This window comes from Agelaius tricolor, unplaced genomic scaffold, assembly GCF_023055355.1.
Source record: "Agelaius tricolor isolate 1412-34295 unplaced genomic scaffold, bAgeTri1.0.p SCAF_1, whole genome shotgun sequence".
Classification (NCBI taxonomy): Eukaryota; Metazoa; Chordata; class Aves; order Passeriformes; family Icteridae; genus Agelaius; species Agelaius tricolor.
The window spans coordinates 27,242,417-27,260,045 of record NW_027269261.1 but is presented as its reverse complement, the minus strand read 5'-3'; the positions used below and the strand labels follow the sequence as shown (position 1 = coordinate 27,260,045).

Genomic DNA, 17,629 nt, shown 5'->3' with positions numbered 1-17,629 from the left:
AATAGTGCAGAGGAATAAGCAATCTGACAGCTGGGACTAAGTGGCAATTGAATTTTAAGAGGTATATGGTAGCAACATAATCTTACCTTCAATTTATATATCAAATTACTCACATAAAGGCTTGCTTGGAAAATTAGGACTTCCGCCTTTTAGAGGCAGTATAGTAGAGAACAATGCTCTTTGTCCATATTAACGGATTGAACTAATCTTAAGCCAATTATACCAAAAGAGAACTTGGATATCTGTCTGGAAAAGCTTTTAGAAGTGCTAAATAACTGAAGCTACATTACTGACTGCTGCTAACTAGAAACCTGCTTATATAACATTGGAGAAACAAGTCAAATTTTCAGTACACAACATTACAAGACAAGAGTGGTTGGCGAGTATATAGTACATTTTTCCAAGAAACATGCAACTTGATTGCTTCCTTCAATTAAAATTTTTGCTATGAGTATTTCTATTTTCATAACTTGCCAATTTTCCCTCTCCAAAATTCAGGTGAAAGAGTGATACCCATTTGTGCATCATGAAAAGAATACTATGTACTCTTGCTACTCACAGTGACAATTGGATTGCAAAAAACAAGATCCTGGTTCAGAAATATGGTCAAGAGAAGCAATCATTTCAACCAACCCATGTCACTCAAAAGTGATGCACTTTATATTCTTTAATATTCAAGAAATACGGATCAACTACAATGAACTAGCACACTGAAATTCATAAAATACCTCACAGATTCATTATCTTTACCTACACATATATGTACATAAAATGAAAGAGGTATTTTTGAAAAATGTACAGTAAGCTACTTCCCTTGTGGTCTAGATGTTTCCGTTCACTACATAAGTTATTATTCCCATAGTTGTTATGCTAAACTAGGTGCTTCAATAACAACGCTAAATATCCAAAATTATTTAGGCCACAGTCCTAATAAAACATTTCAATAATAAGATTTCACAGTATCACTAACAACACTATAAAAATGGTTTACATACAGTTGTACAAACCTAGTCCACTTTTCTTTGTGAGTAAAACTGGAACCCTCCAAGGGAACTTTGCAGTACTTCTACACAACACTTCTATACAGTTATTTAATTGCATGGGAAAGCTCAAAAATAGACAAGTTCTATTGCATTTTGTAAGTGCACCAACTTCTCTAATTTTTACCAAATTCACCTCAACTAAATGCCACAGCATATGTTGCAGTTGAGATGGTCACAATACACAGAGTATCACCACACAACATCATAATGCTTCAACCCATACAGAGTAATACCTCACCACTTCTGAAGGCTACAAGCATCTGCTCTTCTTGCTCTTTAGCCCAATGTTTTATCCCCTCCTGTTCATGCATTGCACCTGTGTGCCCTCTGTTCCCTTTGGTGGTTGGCCAGTGCCCCTGGGCACTCCATGGCTCATCACCTTCAATGCTGCTCACCTGCTTCTCACAGCTGTAGCCCATGGGGGATGAGGCTGAACTGCAGCCCCAGTCCCAATTACCACAAACTGTGTGCCTACAACTAAATGCTCTTGGTCTTCCTGAGGGCTTGCCATAAGCATTTCATAAGCTGTTCTCCTTCACTGGCCTGTTTCCATTTGCATGTTCCCCTCCAATGCTACTGTAGTGACACACATTTCTTTCCAAGTACCTTTCAAGCGTCACAGGGTGATGCACCACATAATAAAGGAGGCATTAGGATAGCCATTTTTTACTTTCCTGTGTAAAAGGTTAGAGAGTTTTAAAGCACTTTTGAAGAACCACATAACACCATTCTTCCTGTCTTTTGACAGTCTGACGCACTTGAATGCATCTTGGGATGAAACAGTAACAGCAGGTTCAGCTGGGTATCAATAAGCTATCAGTGGAAGGTTGGAAGAACATCTACCTGCCTTATGACAGAGTCACACCAAGGCCTTAAACCCCATTTCAGATGATCACTGTCATGCCAGTCAGAAATATATGTGGAAATTATTATTTAATTGATATTTTCTTCAATATGCAGGAAGAAAAAAATGGTACAGCACATTTTATGTAGGTACAAAAAGAGGCTATAAGATAAAGTTTAAAATTCAGGATTTATAGCAATATGTGTTTTTTCAAGGTACTGCTAGTAGCTGGTCAGAGTGCAGCAATTCATTACAAAGAACAGAAAGATAAACATGCTCTACCACCGTTTCTCCACTGTGCCAGGCAAAATAATTTAATTTCATAGCATTTTTAGTTTCAGCTCCTGTCAAGGTTCATGTGAATCTTTATGTACTGTGAACTGACGATAACCTCATTTCAGTGAACTCCATGAGCTACTGGGGGAAGCTGATCAAAGCTGATTGCTGAACATAATTTAAGATAATCAATCATCTAGCCATTTTGGCAGATCAGGCTGTCACCAAGTACATGACTAAGGCACACAGATTTGCTTCTTCATAAATTCTTATTCCTACCATATACCACTTCACTCTGTTTAAAGTAAGCAGTAGAAAATTATTTTTAGAATTTTTTAAGAATGTAATAAATATTTCTCTTCCATATTTGGGTCATTTTCCAACATGCAACTGTTGTGCCATAAAAATGAAAACATCTCATATAATGACAACATTCTGGTCATTACTTTACTTGAAATGGAAAAATACAAAATATTAGAATAATTTAAAAAGCAAATAAACTCCTGTCCCTCTGTTTTGACATCTTATCCTTTCTACCTACATAATGGTTAGTATTCTTTCAAAAACTAAAGAATTTGGAAGATTCTTCTGGAAATTAGTACTACTAAATGTGATCATTTTATTTCATTATGGTCATTTTAGCTGGTATTGTTACCACCAGTCATTAACAGGGTAAGATGAAGTGCAATTTGCTTATTGACTCAAAATGTGTTCATTTTAACTTGAGCTAATACAGATTTGAGGGTATCAGCACACACCTCTTCTAATACTTTCATTGCAGAGACCCTTGGAGATTCCATTCATGAAAGAGTAAGATAAAATATTGAAAGTCCCTACCTTCACCTGATGATCCTGAAAGGTCTATGATGACATACACTCTCCCTTCTGGCTCCAAGTCAATCTGTAATCAAGAAGAGAAAAAGAAAAAAATCAAACTTAGAATGCCTCCCAAAGCAAGGGACTGCACATGCAGGAAACAAGAAGTTTCCAAACCTCTCAAAGTCAAGGTGTAGGCAGAACACATCCTGCACCAACAGACCCTCCTTTTGCAAAGAGGTGTTGAGAACCCTGCAACCTCACTGGAAAAAAAAAGAAGTGTGCACGCTTGGAAAGTTTGAGCTCAGTGAATTTCACATTTCAAATATTTAATGTACTGTTCTGACATACATTTGCACCACTATTTTCAAGAAAGTCAAAAAGTGCCACAATTGAGCAACTTTTTTACTGTTATTTATACTGAGCCCAGATATACAAATGTGGAAAACAACACTGGGACAGCAAGACAGATGAGCTCTGGTCACAGAACAGGGGAAATGAACACACAGAGCTCATACAGCCGGTTAACACGTGTTTACAATACCCCTTTTGTGTCCCCACTGGGAGAAAGAAATACATGCTTTATCCTCTTTTTCTGAAACACAAAATTTGTTTATTTCTGCACCATTCTGGCGGATTTTAAGGAGTCTTTACCCATGAGGAGATCACTTTCACTCAGCATGAAATACAGGTGCTCAGTATCAAGATGCTGTACTTCCAAGATATCACAGGCTATGAGAATAAGCTCCGGTTCAGGCATCACAATGAAGAGCTTATTACAGATCTTCCTGTATTTCATCACAAGTTTCATCAGCAAATCTAAATATTGCTGGATTTGAGTATCTTGATGGTACACAACAAATTAAAAACTATTTTTGCTGCCTCACATCTCTGAAAACTAAAACTGTAACTAAAACATTATGTAATCAGTAGCTTCTGCTGTAGCATAGCAGTTACTGTCACATGATTTCAGAGCCTAAGTGATGTGATGTTCTGTATGTAAATACTGTATTTTTAATCTGTTTTAGTAGGAAAACCACACAGGTAAGATTGCAAGGGACCTTGTGTCCCAGTGTTGGAACCCAGGAAATTCCTCTGGCTGCCCTGGAGGGCTCAAGCCCCTGCCCGGGGGGCTCAGAGCCCTGTGCCTTTGATTTAGCCCTTGAAAAAAACAATTACCAACCTTTACATGAAGAATTACAAGCCACGAAAGTTTAAGTATAATGATAGTGAATTTATCACAGGGTGAAAAAATAGATTTTTTTGGGTTTTTAGAATGGGGGTTCAGGGGGCAAGATGGAGGAATCTGGGCATGTCCAGCCTTTCTCCTTCTTCTTGGCCTCCATCTTCTGCTGTTGGCACTTTTAGATTGGTTTAGAGTAGAAGCTCACTGTCTAACATAGGTGATAGGTATTGGAAAGTAATTGTAAATATTGTATATGTAGTTTTTAGTATAAAAAGATAACACTGCCCGGGGACGGGGAGAGTGCCTCTGACTGTCCTGCTAAGAGGACTTTGGCTGCACAGGAGAAAAAATTTTATAGATAAGATACAATAAACAACCTCGAGACCGAGAAACAAAGGGCTCTGACTCCTTCTTTGACCACTGGGCTGGGAAAAGAGTGAGTAAATGAGGGGACATGATGCAAGCTCCTCCTCCACTGAGCATTGTTCTCCAAGAGAGGGCTTGGAGAAGAGTTCACAGGTCCTGCTGATGTCATCGGACCAATGGATCAAGCAAATGATCTCAGCAGCTGTATTGTAAATACACCAGGCAGGAAAGAATGCTAGCAAGGCCAGGGGTTGCTCAAGGGAGAGTAAAATGAAAGCATGGGTGTCTGGTTTTTTATAAATAATAGTATTGAATATCCAAAAAAGACATTTTTAACAATTCCTGAATTGGCAGCATGAGTTTTGTGAGGGAGTTTTTGGGGAGTATTTGGCTTTTTGTGTTTTGGTTTAAATAAAGCTGCTGATCTTGAAATACTGCTTCTCTCCCTTTGCCAGTTTTAAATAAGAAAAATATTAGAAGATCAGAAGCACAGGTGCATGAATAGACTTTGATGTCTATGCTGAGGGAAGCTTTTGAAAAACTGCTATAGCACTCAACAGATGGCTGTATTAAAGACAGACACGTCTAATGCTCTGTTTGTATCAGCACTATACACTGTTTGGTTAAGCTTTCAGTAAAATACTTTATGCAGTTCATATCCCAGAGTGCACGCACACACATAAACCCCAACATCATCCCTGCAGAAGAATCAGGCATCTGGACAAGTTACTGACCACCATCACAAAATCTATGTTCTGCCCCTTTAATTACAAACAGCATTGGAAGCAACTCAGGAAAAAGACTGGAGGCCTGGAACCAAGTTTCCATTACCCAGCAAGTGGACTGTTTCAATTTACATTTTATTAGAAATGATGCTTAGTGATTTTGAATTGGAAATTTTGCTGATGCTCTAAGAAAAATGAACTATTTATAAAAGAAAGTCTTTTACAAAGAAAGCATGTTTCAGTCTTCATATGTTCAAATGCCAGTAAGAAAGAAATGGACATACTCTTATTTTCAGATTTATGAAATACCCACATTTCATTTCAGTGACACTGACAGTCTTATCAGTCATATGAAGTAGTACTTTTGCCAGAAGCCAGGAGCTCAGCTGACCCTACATATGAAATGAACACCCCAACAAAAGCAGAATCCCCTAGACTTACAGGAACCCTGCTCTTCTTCTCAGGTCTTTCATGTATCAAGCCAAACAGAGGAAAAAAGGACTGATTTAATCTTAATTATTCATTAAAAATGTCTAATTTAATGCCTAGAAACATAACGGCCTAAATACCTTCAAAATAGACTACTAGAATATGCATGCTTTTTCTTTTCAATCTGTGCATTAAGCTGGGCTTAGATTCTGCAATGTCATTTTATAAATAAGTACCGAAAGATGCATACAGCAAAATCTAAAGTTCCCATGCATTTTTCACTGAATGCCATGAAAGCCATCACATGTGAAATGCCCTTAGACACATGTAACCAGAAACAGGAGGACTGGCCAAATTCAGCTGAATAGAACAGGCATCCTTGAAAGCAATGGAAATAGTCTGATCACAGCAATTCTGATTCTGACCCTTCTCTTTGACTAAAAATACTTCTCTCTGAATGCAGCCTAGCTTTTATACGTGCAGAGAGAACTTATGAGGAGACATCTAAAAAAGACATTACTGTTCAAAAGGAAACAGGGAACAAGGCAAGATGCAAACTAGGGATGGGACAGAGGAGCTGATACAAGAGCAGCTTTGCTGTAAGCAAAACACATTGCAAAATATGTGCCTTGCACACATACATCACATTTGCCACATGCAGCAAAAGATTTAACTGAGACTGAGCAAAATCTTTGATCACCAAAACATTTTACCCTCTTACTGACCCATGCTATTGCTGTGACTTTGGCTGAAATACAGTTTTAGCATGCACAAGTAACATTAATTAAAAAGGTAATTTAAGCAACTTCTAGATTGCTCAAATAACAACTGTGGCAGCATACTGAGATGAGTACAATCATTGCTGGAAAGCAGCACAGATAATCAAAAACTCCAGGCCTGAATAAAACCTATTAGTAGCCTGTTTCAGGGAACAAAAGGCAACCATCCATAAAACCAGACATACTTTCAGAGGAAAAAACCCATGTTGAAACCAAGGCCAAGCTTCAGCATATTGAAGGCATTTATATAGTTTCACAGTCATTAATGGATTTTATTTTCAACACCCTTCTGAGACAGTTCCCCATATGCAAAATGGGATACTCCCAAAGGCACAAGCTAGACTAAATGACTTTCTGGCAAGTAATACAAGAAGCCTATGCTTAAATAAGAGCTGAACTCTGGTCTCTGGAGGCCCAGACTGCCCACTGGACCATTCCTCCTATTCCTCAGTTAGGCTTCACTTTGTCCAGCAATCCTGTCTTCCAGCAATATCAAACACTACCAAGAACTTTTTTCCCCCCCTCTTTTTTTAGACAGCCTTAATGGGTACATATCTAGGATGTAAGATCTTTTCTTTTTCATTCAAATAATACTCATCAGTAAAAGCAATACTAAACAAAGTATGCCGAAATATTTCTCTGCAGCACTTTCAATGGATCATAAAAATCGTCCGTAACCTGGAGTAATGCAAAATTTAATCAAACTATGCAAAAGATTGTGAAAATGGCCCAGCTTTTCCTCGAGGTTTGACTTTTGCAAGTTTTTAACTCCTTAGTGTTCTGAAAAACTGAGCCCTAAACTCAGCTAGAAGTTCACCATTCTCTTCCTCTCAGGTGTAAGACATTATTTCCCATCCCTAAAAACATAAAACTTGGAGAGAATTCTCTTAGATCAAGATTTTCTAAAGAAACCAAACACTCTCTCTAATCTTAAAAGGATGAGGAAGATTAGAATATGCTATGGAATTACTTGCATTGCACTGATGCTTCATATTTGAATATGAATAAGATTTTATGTACAGCCTGAATAATTCCATCAGCATTTGGGGCTGTTCTTTCCATTCCATTTGACAGCATCAGCACAGATTTTGCATGCTCTATGGTACAAACTGAGACCTGTTGTAAGCAAATGACAAACCACTGTCTTGATTGGCTCAGCGCCACAGGGTTTCCTTTGATCACAACAGAGTCCACCAGCCACCTATGTTCCAACACAAGGATGTCACCTGAGATTTAGTGCGCTGTACTCATTTAAAAGCCAACTTATCTCAAGAGAAATTTAAGGACAGTCATTGAAATAAATCCAGATCTGAAATAAAAAATGAGTGGACAAATGCAAAATTTGAAATTCCTAGAAGCAGAAAGGTTGAGTAAGTTTTACTCTGATCTCCCTTAGCTAGACAGTATAGGAAACACAGCAAAACCCCTTCAAACCTAAAGCTGTTGAGGATTTTGGCAACAGTATAAACCTAAATGGACTGTATAAGCCACAGAAAGAATTAAATCATAAAACCTGCTTTGCACCTCTTCTTGTGATGTTCTAGGATTATCTGATATTTGGGTAGCTTAAAGCATAAACCTCCAAGCACATGATCTGTCACTGCAGATGGTTATTTGATTCATGTCAGACCTGGGAAGTCAGTATGGTTTAACCCTTCCTGAGTGTAGCATAACAAAGTTTCTTGTTGAACACACAACTTCTCTGAAAGAAGGAAAGAGATTGTGCTTAAAGTGCTGATAGCTGCAAAGGCTGAAGGGGGCTGGTTCCTCTGTCTGTTCTTTTTAGATGCCAATTTTGGTAAATATTATTTCCATGAAAATGCATACGAAAATCAGAACGGTTATAATCTAATAGAAAATGACTGGAAAGTCTGTGCTGGTCTTTTGCTCTTTAGCCACAGAATTTTTGTGATTCAATTTAAATACCTAATGGAGTACCTATTTTAACTTATTTAATAGAAAATAAAACCTTAACAGTGATACTTTTCAATATAGCCAAAATGACTGCAGCCCAAATAATTAAAAACCTTTCAAACTCACCATGATTATTGTAATGGAAGCAAAATCTTGACCAAAGGAGCAGCCAGATGTATGATTAAACTTGCAAACTTGTCCCAGCATTTATACCTGAATCCCTATCAAGCTCATCTGAAATAAATAGGTTTGCAATAAGCTCCATAAGGTCAGCAAAATAGCTGAGCAAATGTTATTTATTAATACTATCTGAAAATTAAGAATTTTACACATTACATCATTAATTACATGAGTAAACTTTACTTTCAAAAGAAATTACCCAGAAAACATACTGAGAAAACTTCCTTAGAATTTCCATGTACCTCCATGATGTTTTTCACCCCACCAGCCCCTTGCTCTTCTGGCAAAGGCAGCAGGAAAATTTGGAGCCAGTGCACTGTTACAATGTTCACAAATCTGCCTTTCATTATGAACATTACATATTTGATTATTATAATTAGAGAGAAACCTAACACAGCTTGACGCATTGTAATTGACCACAATGATATACATAAAGGTTCAGAAATTCTGGCCACAGGGGATTCTATCAATTATTTACTCATACTCAAAAGTCAACAAAGAAACATCAAACATCTTGCATGACCTACAGAAAACATCAAACACTTTTCAGTGCCAGACACATGCACTGACATAATACCGAACAGCAGCAGCCAGGGAGAAACAAGATTCAGCTGAAACAATCCACAGTATTCAGAAACCAATTCTAAAACAAGAATCCTTCCATTACTTAATAAAGCATATAGTGATGCTCAGTTGTGGTGTCCTGAATCACATGTGATATGGTCTTGGTCTTTCATGATCTGTTGTGCCTAAGGCCTCCCAGACTCCAAAGAAGAAGCATTTTTGAACACACAGCGATGCATGCACGTGTGTTTGAGCACAGGCACACCTGCACTGTCAGAAGTAACATACTCATTTTTATGCATTAGAAGGACCAACAATGTTTACAGACCACAGTGCTGAGCCTAGGGTCTTCAGGGCTCATTTTCTTGTAGAACCCAGAAAGTGAACCTGGACAATTGGTTCTATGTACATGGAACAGACAGCAGAGCAGTACAAATGACTGCAAAGCCATCGAGCAGCATGACCACAGCAGGGTCACTGCATGAAACCAAGTGTCTGACTCCATGATCAGAAGCAAGGAAAAGACTGTCTTTACTTCTTTGAAAGCTTCAGAAGGCAGAGAGTATGTACAAGGTATTACCTTTTATTCCAGTATTTAAGAGTTATATGGCAAACTGGTTAGGGTTTCTAAAGACCTACAATCAAAATGCATGATGAAGGGAAATAAATCAATGAGAGAGAAATATTTTCAGGAGCAGAAAAACAAGTCAATGACCTTAAGAGGCTGCCTAGACTAACTATTCCATGATATGGAATATCATGACCTGCATGTGAACAGGTCAATGGAAACTCACTAGCATGAGTGTCCCAGACACAAATGTATGCTACTTGTTGCTTTAATTAACCCAGTACAGTTACTCTGATGATGTAAATGTATTCCATTATTAAGCCTTATGAAGACAGGGGAATAAGCCAAGGTTATGTAGTATTTTTTTCACTGTACTAAAACTGTATCTACACTAGAAATGGAGGTGGCATTATTTTAGCAATGGTAAGAAGGATAATATACAAAGAACCTACACAAGCCCAGAGAAACGTGAGGTATAATGTGTGCAAGTTAGGTTTGGCTGAGCAACGCCCAACTAGACTTTTTGAGTGAACAGACAGACAAACCACCTACTGAACAAAAGCCTGCATAAAGCCATTCTCTTGAAACATCTGCTAAATGTATTTCAAGAAAGAAAAGAAACTCTTCAGAGCAAAACCACTTTCCCAAACAGATGGTTATTTGATTTAAGAATAAGGGAATTGCATTGTGTGGGGGGAATTGCATTGTGTGGCAAGATCTGACCTCTAATTTCATCACAACGCTTTTCAAAATGTATTTCTTAATGCACTAGTGCAGTGGCACTCTCCAAACCACAGGGAAATAATTAACTGTCACAAAGTATTTAAAACATGCTCGTTGTCTTGGCTTAGGGGCATTTTTTAAAGTCATGCTACAGAACTGCAACCAGAAGGGAAGTTACCTTACACCCAGCAATAAAACACAGAGCAGGGTGTCAGGGCTGCCAGCACACAGTGGTTAGCCAATTACTACATGGTAAAAACTGATAAAAGCTATCAAATTATCTTACCACAGTACAATTTCAGACAACCACTTGCTCATATGCCAAAGCCAAACTCATAGGTGGTACATTTGTTCAGTCTCAGGAATCACCTAAACATGATGGTATTTGGAGTTTTTCAAAAATTACTTTAACCAGATATTTGGAGTTTCTCCTAAATTACAATAATAGTTCCTCTGAGTAGACAACTTTCCAACGCTTTGCACAACCATCATGAAATATGTGTCTGTATAAAAGTAAGTACATGGATTGACTGGCAATTTGTCCTGGCCACATAAAATTGTTTTGGTGGACTGCATACTTTTTTCCTTAATTCCTTAAGTAATTCCCACAGTTCCTTATGTCCTTTAAGCAAGAATTTCTGCCTGAAGACTTACAGATACGAAAGCAACATTACATATTTCCTGTAAAGATATATTTCTTCTCTTTATTGTTGAAACACTCCTTTCTTGCACTCTCCTGCCACATATATTCTGGGAACTCAAGGTACTTATACAGTAGGCAATATCCACATAGCATTTCTGTACAAAGAATAAAGGAAATAACTGTGCTGATTTTCAGATCTCAAATCAGGAAAATTAACAGCTGGAAGATCCAAGAATTTAGTGTAACATATTCATTTTTTGTGTATTAGGTATAAATTAAAATTCTTCCTAAACAAGATAAAATAATCTTCAAGGACAGGATATAAGTAGTCCTAGGAAATGGGGATATTAGATGATAAGTTGCCCTTCAGTTTTTCTCTTGTTATTCCTATTCTAATCCTCTGTAAGAGAAAAAACCGAAAAACCAAAACCAAATTAAATAAAAAACAAAAACCAAACCAAACCAAAAAAATAAAACCACCCCAACAACACCCAAAAAATCCAAACAAACAACCAAAAAAACCCACCACAACCAAAATAAAACCCCGAAAACCCACAAAATTAGGCAACTCTGGAGCTTGCCTATGAATCAACTGTGCTTCAAACTCAAAGTTTAGGAACATTGATGACACCTGGTTTGAGTAAAGCTTTCATCTGCCTTAGAGCAAAGATCTTCCCAGATATTAGAAAATAGAGATTACATGAAACCTCAGCCCAAACTAGGCAGACACTTCAGTATTCACTTCTCAGACCCTTTCCACAAGAGGTTCACATTTCCAGCCTCTCAAACACTACTGTGCAATACCTGTCAGGAACTTTTGACAGAAGTCCAAATGAACTTACAGTCTTCAATGAGCCAAGAATGCAGCAGGGAGTTGAATCCACTTCAGCTCTAGCTCCGGCTCACTTGTAAGTAGAGCTGTGCTGGCTTGGTTTCAGCTAGCAACAAAACTCACATCTAGGTTTTGTTTCAATTAAAAACCCCAGAACATTAAAACAACCACTGCTGTTTATGGGTGAGAATTCAGTTCAGCTCCCTGGGAAGAAAGGAGAAAGGCCTTTCTTATCTGGAAGGCAAGCACATTAAATGTGCTCTCCATTGGCATTCACAACAGAAATTAATCCTCCATTAGGAAGTAAACAGCTTGAATCAATATACTGCAAATGGACAAACTGTACTTCAGTGACACTTGCTGGAACTTTTAAGTAGCTTGTTGATGTGCAGCACCAGCATCAGCTGCAAGCCAGAGTGCATCAGCAGAGAGAAATAAAACTCCTCTCTCTTGCCAAGTTGATATAGATATGAATGAGATTCCCTCTTGCCACAATCCTCAACTAAAGTGGCTGAAACTACAGAATATGCAATTAGGACAGCTCTAGGGGTGTGCCCAGAGGTGCCTATGATCTCAGAAACTGCCTATGAAGGAGACTAAGTTCTTTCCCTCAAATTCCCAGAAAATGAGAAATATCTTATTTTTAAAAAATGCTTCTAAAAGCTATAAAGACTTTCCTGAAAATTCCCCAGTATCCAAACTCCTCCTCTATCTGTGCAAAACTGGACATTTAACATGACAAAATCCCTGACCTCCTTTGCAGTTTACCTTAGTGTACCTTTCATGAAATTGGCTGGTGATCAACTTGTCAGCACTGTGTCACCACACACAGTGATTGACTTGATTTTTTTGTTTCAAGTCTCACCTTGGCACCCAAAGCCAAAGAAGAAGGTCACAGGGCTGGACTCTTTAACCCACCCAGATGGTCAAACTGCTCCGAGGCAGTGCCTAATGGGGCAGCTCCGTGGAGCACCACTAGGCAAGAAACAAAGAACTACCTCAAGAGTGCAGAACTAAAGAAAGCTGCAGAGATAAAATAATGCAGGGTTTGAAACGTCTTCAGTTAAAAACTACACGTGAATGAGAAGAAAAGAGGATGTAGGGAAGGAGACACAGGAACATACAGAGACAAAAAATATATACACAGCTCAGAAGCAGCATGAAGTTGTCATGAGGAAACAAAAGGAAGTAAAATAATATTTCAAGAACAAAGCTAAGCTAAAATTATTCTCACAGTTTTCTTTTGAAAATATTAACCTCTTTAAACCTCCTGCTTAAATCTGAGAATGCTTCTTGTTACTGTCTCAGCTGTTCTGCTATGTCAGAAGACACAGCTTTATCCCAAACATAAGGGGTAAGCTTTTAAAAAGTAATAAAGAGGTTTAAAACAGTTTTTTGATCAAGACAACAAAACCATGCTGACTGACTTAAAAGGTTTTATTATTCATCCAGGGAGTTGAAAGCTGGTCATTTGTTAACATAAAATGTCTCTGTTCAGTTATCCTTGCAATTGATAATTTTAGTCACTTAAATGCAATTTTAAAAAATGTGTCTCCTACTTTCCCATTCAGGTTCACTACAGATACATCTCTATTTTCAGGAAAGAAACTGAAAAGCAAAGAGGGAATAGTTACCTTATAGAATTATCTAAATTTGGGTTAGAAAGAAAAGGAGATTGCAAAAACATAATGAAAATATTTGTTTCCGAGTTACAAAAAAAATCCTCCGCCAAACACAAAGATGTAAGCATAAATACACAAGGTTAAAAAAATTACAAATGAACATTCTTCTGCTGGGTTATGAAGATGGAAGGAAAAGGTATGTTCTACACAAATATTCTCTATGTCCTTTCACATATGTATCTGGAGCTTGAGCTTCTTTACAACAAACACTGACATTATAATAAACAAACACCTCATGATATACAAACCACAATGTTATACAGAATTGGCATCAAGCATTTAAACAAAAGCATCTCTCCTACTTACAGCCTGTCAAGAATTGCATTGATTCAGAGACTTTGATCAAGTTCTACAGAAATTTGAAAGCAGAAAACAGAATTAAAGAAAATAAAATACAAGCTTCTTGCAAAACTATCTTTGCTCTTTTTTATTTTTTTTTAGTATCTTCCTAAATGCTTGTTTAGCTTAGAATGAAAGCCTTCATTTTGCCCTCACACTCTGTGGCACACACAAGTGCAAGCAGGAATTGCACAAACTGGCTGCTGTGCAGGTGAGTTCATCCTTTGCTACACTGAGCACATGCAGGAGCCCCAGGGCAGGTTTAAATAAGGATGTGGGAGCTGAATGTACCTCTCAAGTCTCAGTTCAATATCTAAACAGAAAGATCATTGCTGTTTTCTAAGTGAAAATGGTATTTCTAACATCTTGTAACAAATAAGCATTTTGCCAGTAAATGTGGCAGTTTAAAGCACACAAAATTAGTCATATTAGATATGTACAATCATGCAATCTCCCCCCAAAAAATAAATTCAAGAATAGCACTAAAATATTTAATTTTCTTGAACAACTACCCAGAATTGAGAAAAAATGCCTCAAAAATTTGAAAGAAAATGTAACCCCAAATGCTATCTTATGTGCCTTTCTAAAAAAATTACCAGAGAAACTAAAAAATTAATTTCTATAAGAAAACATCATTAAGACATTCTCTCTTTGTTTCTACTTTTTCCCGTGTTTAGAAAGTATCACAATAAGATCTTTACATACCATTTCATAATGTTGAGGGGTTTTTTCCAACATAGTTTTTGTGTTGCTCTGATATTTTATCCTCTGTTTAATCATCAGATTAGAAAGATTAATGAAGCTAATTCTGTTAACAAAATGGCTATCCTGAGGACTACAATTATCTGTGATTCACTTGGACTTCCTCTGCAGCTTTAGCCATAACAAACCCAGAGCAGCTCCAAGACTCCTCAGATGTCAGCTAGAGAACACTTTGTTTAAAGAACAGCTAAACAGAACACTGATATAGTTTGTTCTACTCATGTTTAAATGCAAAAAAGAAAACCAAGTAAAATAAAATTCAGTAGCTTTATACACACTGCCAGGCTACCTATATTGCACGAAACAGATAGACCAGAATGCAACATCTTGAATACAGAGACTACAGAAAAGGAAATGGCAAAAATAGCCAGCCACTACTATTATTATGGTTCCTGAAAAGTTAGACAGCACAGTCCACCAGCCAGGAGTGGCACACCAGGAATAGATATATCTTCAAAACTCCCTAGGAAAAAGACATGTTCTGTAGCATGTGGCATTAAGTGGCATTTTTCTTCAGCATTTCTTTTCATTTACTGCAGAGCTTTAAACAGAGTTACATTTAGAGTTCTCACAAGTCAGATATGAGTTTGACATGAAAGACGATGACATGAAAGACGATGCCTGTTAAACCTTTTAAAAATCTCACTCTTTCATATATCCAGAAAGTTTTCCATTATTTCCTGGATTTAGGAAAAAAAAATTAAAAACCAAAAAATAATAATTAAAAAAAAAAAAAAACCAAAACCAAAAACAACAGCCCTGAAACTTAGTCTTTCTTGTACTGTAGGGATTTGGATGTTCCTCTTTTAGTCCATGAGGAAACAGGAAGCACAGAGTCATTTACGGTTTTGTTCTTAGAAAAAAAAGATTATAATTCAAAGCCTTCAAACCCATTTAGGGGGGAGGGTTGGGTCTTTTTTTTTTTCTTTTTTTTTGTTTTCTGTGATGAATACAAGAACATTCGCTATTCAGATTTGAGTAATTTCTTTGCAAGAGCTCAGGTTAGATTTCATACAGCCTGATAGAGCTCCTGGAACTTGGCTCAAGGTAGCTGAATAATTCTTGTTCATTTACCTCTTAAAATTTAGTTCCAGATGCATAAGAACCATCCAGTTCTGCTAATGGAAGGCACAGCATGCTGCCCACTTACTCTTGTATTGAACCAAGTAAGTAGAGCAAAGCTAACACCTGTCTTCCAAGAAAGGCTTTCAGTCTTTTCTGAACAATATCTAGGGATGAAGTATCTGCTGCAACCTTTGCTAACTAATGTCATCAGTTTATCAGTTTAATGTGAAAGAAAATATGTGCTATGCTGCCCATTTTAATCTGCCTGGATACCTCTCAGTTCTTGTACCCTTTTGAGACTAAAAAGCTCCTTATTTTTTTAATAGTGCTTTACATATCCAAATTAAGTAACCTCCCATTGTTCTTTTTATTTAAAGTAAATCAGTGAGCTCAGAGTCTCTAAATTTCTCCAATATATGAATGCTTTCAGAAATCCTACTGTGAGCTCTGCTGTTGACTTGCTGGGTCACCCTGGGCAACAAACTTTATTCACTCTCCATGTGCCTATTTCACCTTCTATTATTAGTCTTTATTTAGAGTACAAATTCTTAAAAGTTCAGGCTCTTTTTAATACATTTGTGCAATTAGGCCCTCATGTTTTTACCATTATGTACACTGGGGTTTGCAGGTTCTAAGCATGCTGCCATACTAAAAACATGAACTGCTAAACCTACTAGGAGTAATCAAGCATTAGTGCAGCCCAGTGATAGCCCTGCACCTAAATCTGCTATTCTCTTCCTGCAAAGCGTGGAACCTTATCACTTAACTTACAAAAAAAATTTCCATTTGGGGTTTGCAGCATGAGGCTTAGCAATTCTAATTCCACACAGACAGGGCAGAGAAAGGACTTGCAGCAGGTCTATCTGGCCTTCAGTACACTTTTTTCCTTCAATTTCCAACCAGTTTTTAAAATGTCGACCACCCATAATCCTCCCATGTGCAGCCTACAGAAGAAGGAGGAATAATTTCACACCTGGGGGAAGTGCCATGGAAAATCTGTCAGCTGCAGCAAGGGTGGAGGCAGGCAGGATAGGCTTCCTCAGGAATGGATCTAAGTTTTGGATACTCTTGTTCCTCATTCCTCCATGACTGGCCTACAATTTTCATCAGCTTTATCCCACACAGCTTGCAGAACTCACTGCCTTGGACAACCCTATCACCAAAACTTAGTTGTACCCAGGTTTGTTTCAAAACTCTCAAAGCATTCTTATTGGAGAAAAACTCAACAAGTGATCTCAAATGGGAACTACATATTTAAGATTTTCTAAAAAAGTACAGAAACAGTTCCCAAAGATTTGCTTTACCACAGTGACAGCACTAGTCCCTTTACCCCAGACACTTTAAGGACAGAAGAGGTGGGAAAGTTACCTGTGTATTGGGGACGCAAGTTTTTGTGGAGGTTTGGGAGAGTGGAGGTAGGGGAAGAAAGGGAGGGCAGTGGTTGTTTGGTTTTGAGAGCTTTTGTTCTGCCCCCCTTCCCTGTTGTTTTAGTGCAGTGTTTTTTTAGTGCATTTTCCTTGTGAGATTTTATCTGAGATAAAAATGATTAATGCACAAATATGACCTTTTTTACCACCTGGAACACCCCTTTAAGTAAGGTTTTTTTTGGGAATCCAATAGATGTTTGTGATGTCTGTGTAATATTCCAGAGGAAGAGAGCTGGACTGTTTCCATTCCTGATTCCCTGAGCCTGTCCAATCTGTTGCTTGTGGCTCAGACAAGTATGTTGCATTTTAATTTTCCCCAGGAATCTACACAGTTTCTCTTTTGGATTGTTTCAGATTTTGTTCTCTGTAAAGCAGCCAACCTTAAAAGTGCTTTCAATTTCTCCTATTTCCAAACCACTCCTCCATCAAGGAAAAGGACTTCCTCTCTAAAAATTCAATGTACATA

The 17,629-nt window shown here is 37.7% G+C and overlaps 1 protein-coding gene across 2 annotated transcripts in view; it reads right to left on the bottom strand.

Moving 5' to 3' along the window:
- The window catches only part of PRKCE (protein kinase C epsilon), a 288,233-nt gene that overhangs the window by 185,530 nt on the left and 85,074 nt on the right, over positions 1–17,629 (bottom strand). For both annotated transcript variants that reach the window (XM_071427699.1, XM_071427689.1), the window contains exon 2: positions 3,001–3,064. In XM_071427699.1, coding sequence (XP_071283800.1) covers positions 3,001–3,064 — 64 coding nt within the window. The remainder of the gene's footprint in view (positions 1–3,000; positions 3,065–17,629) is intronic.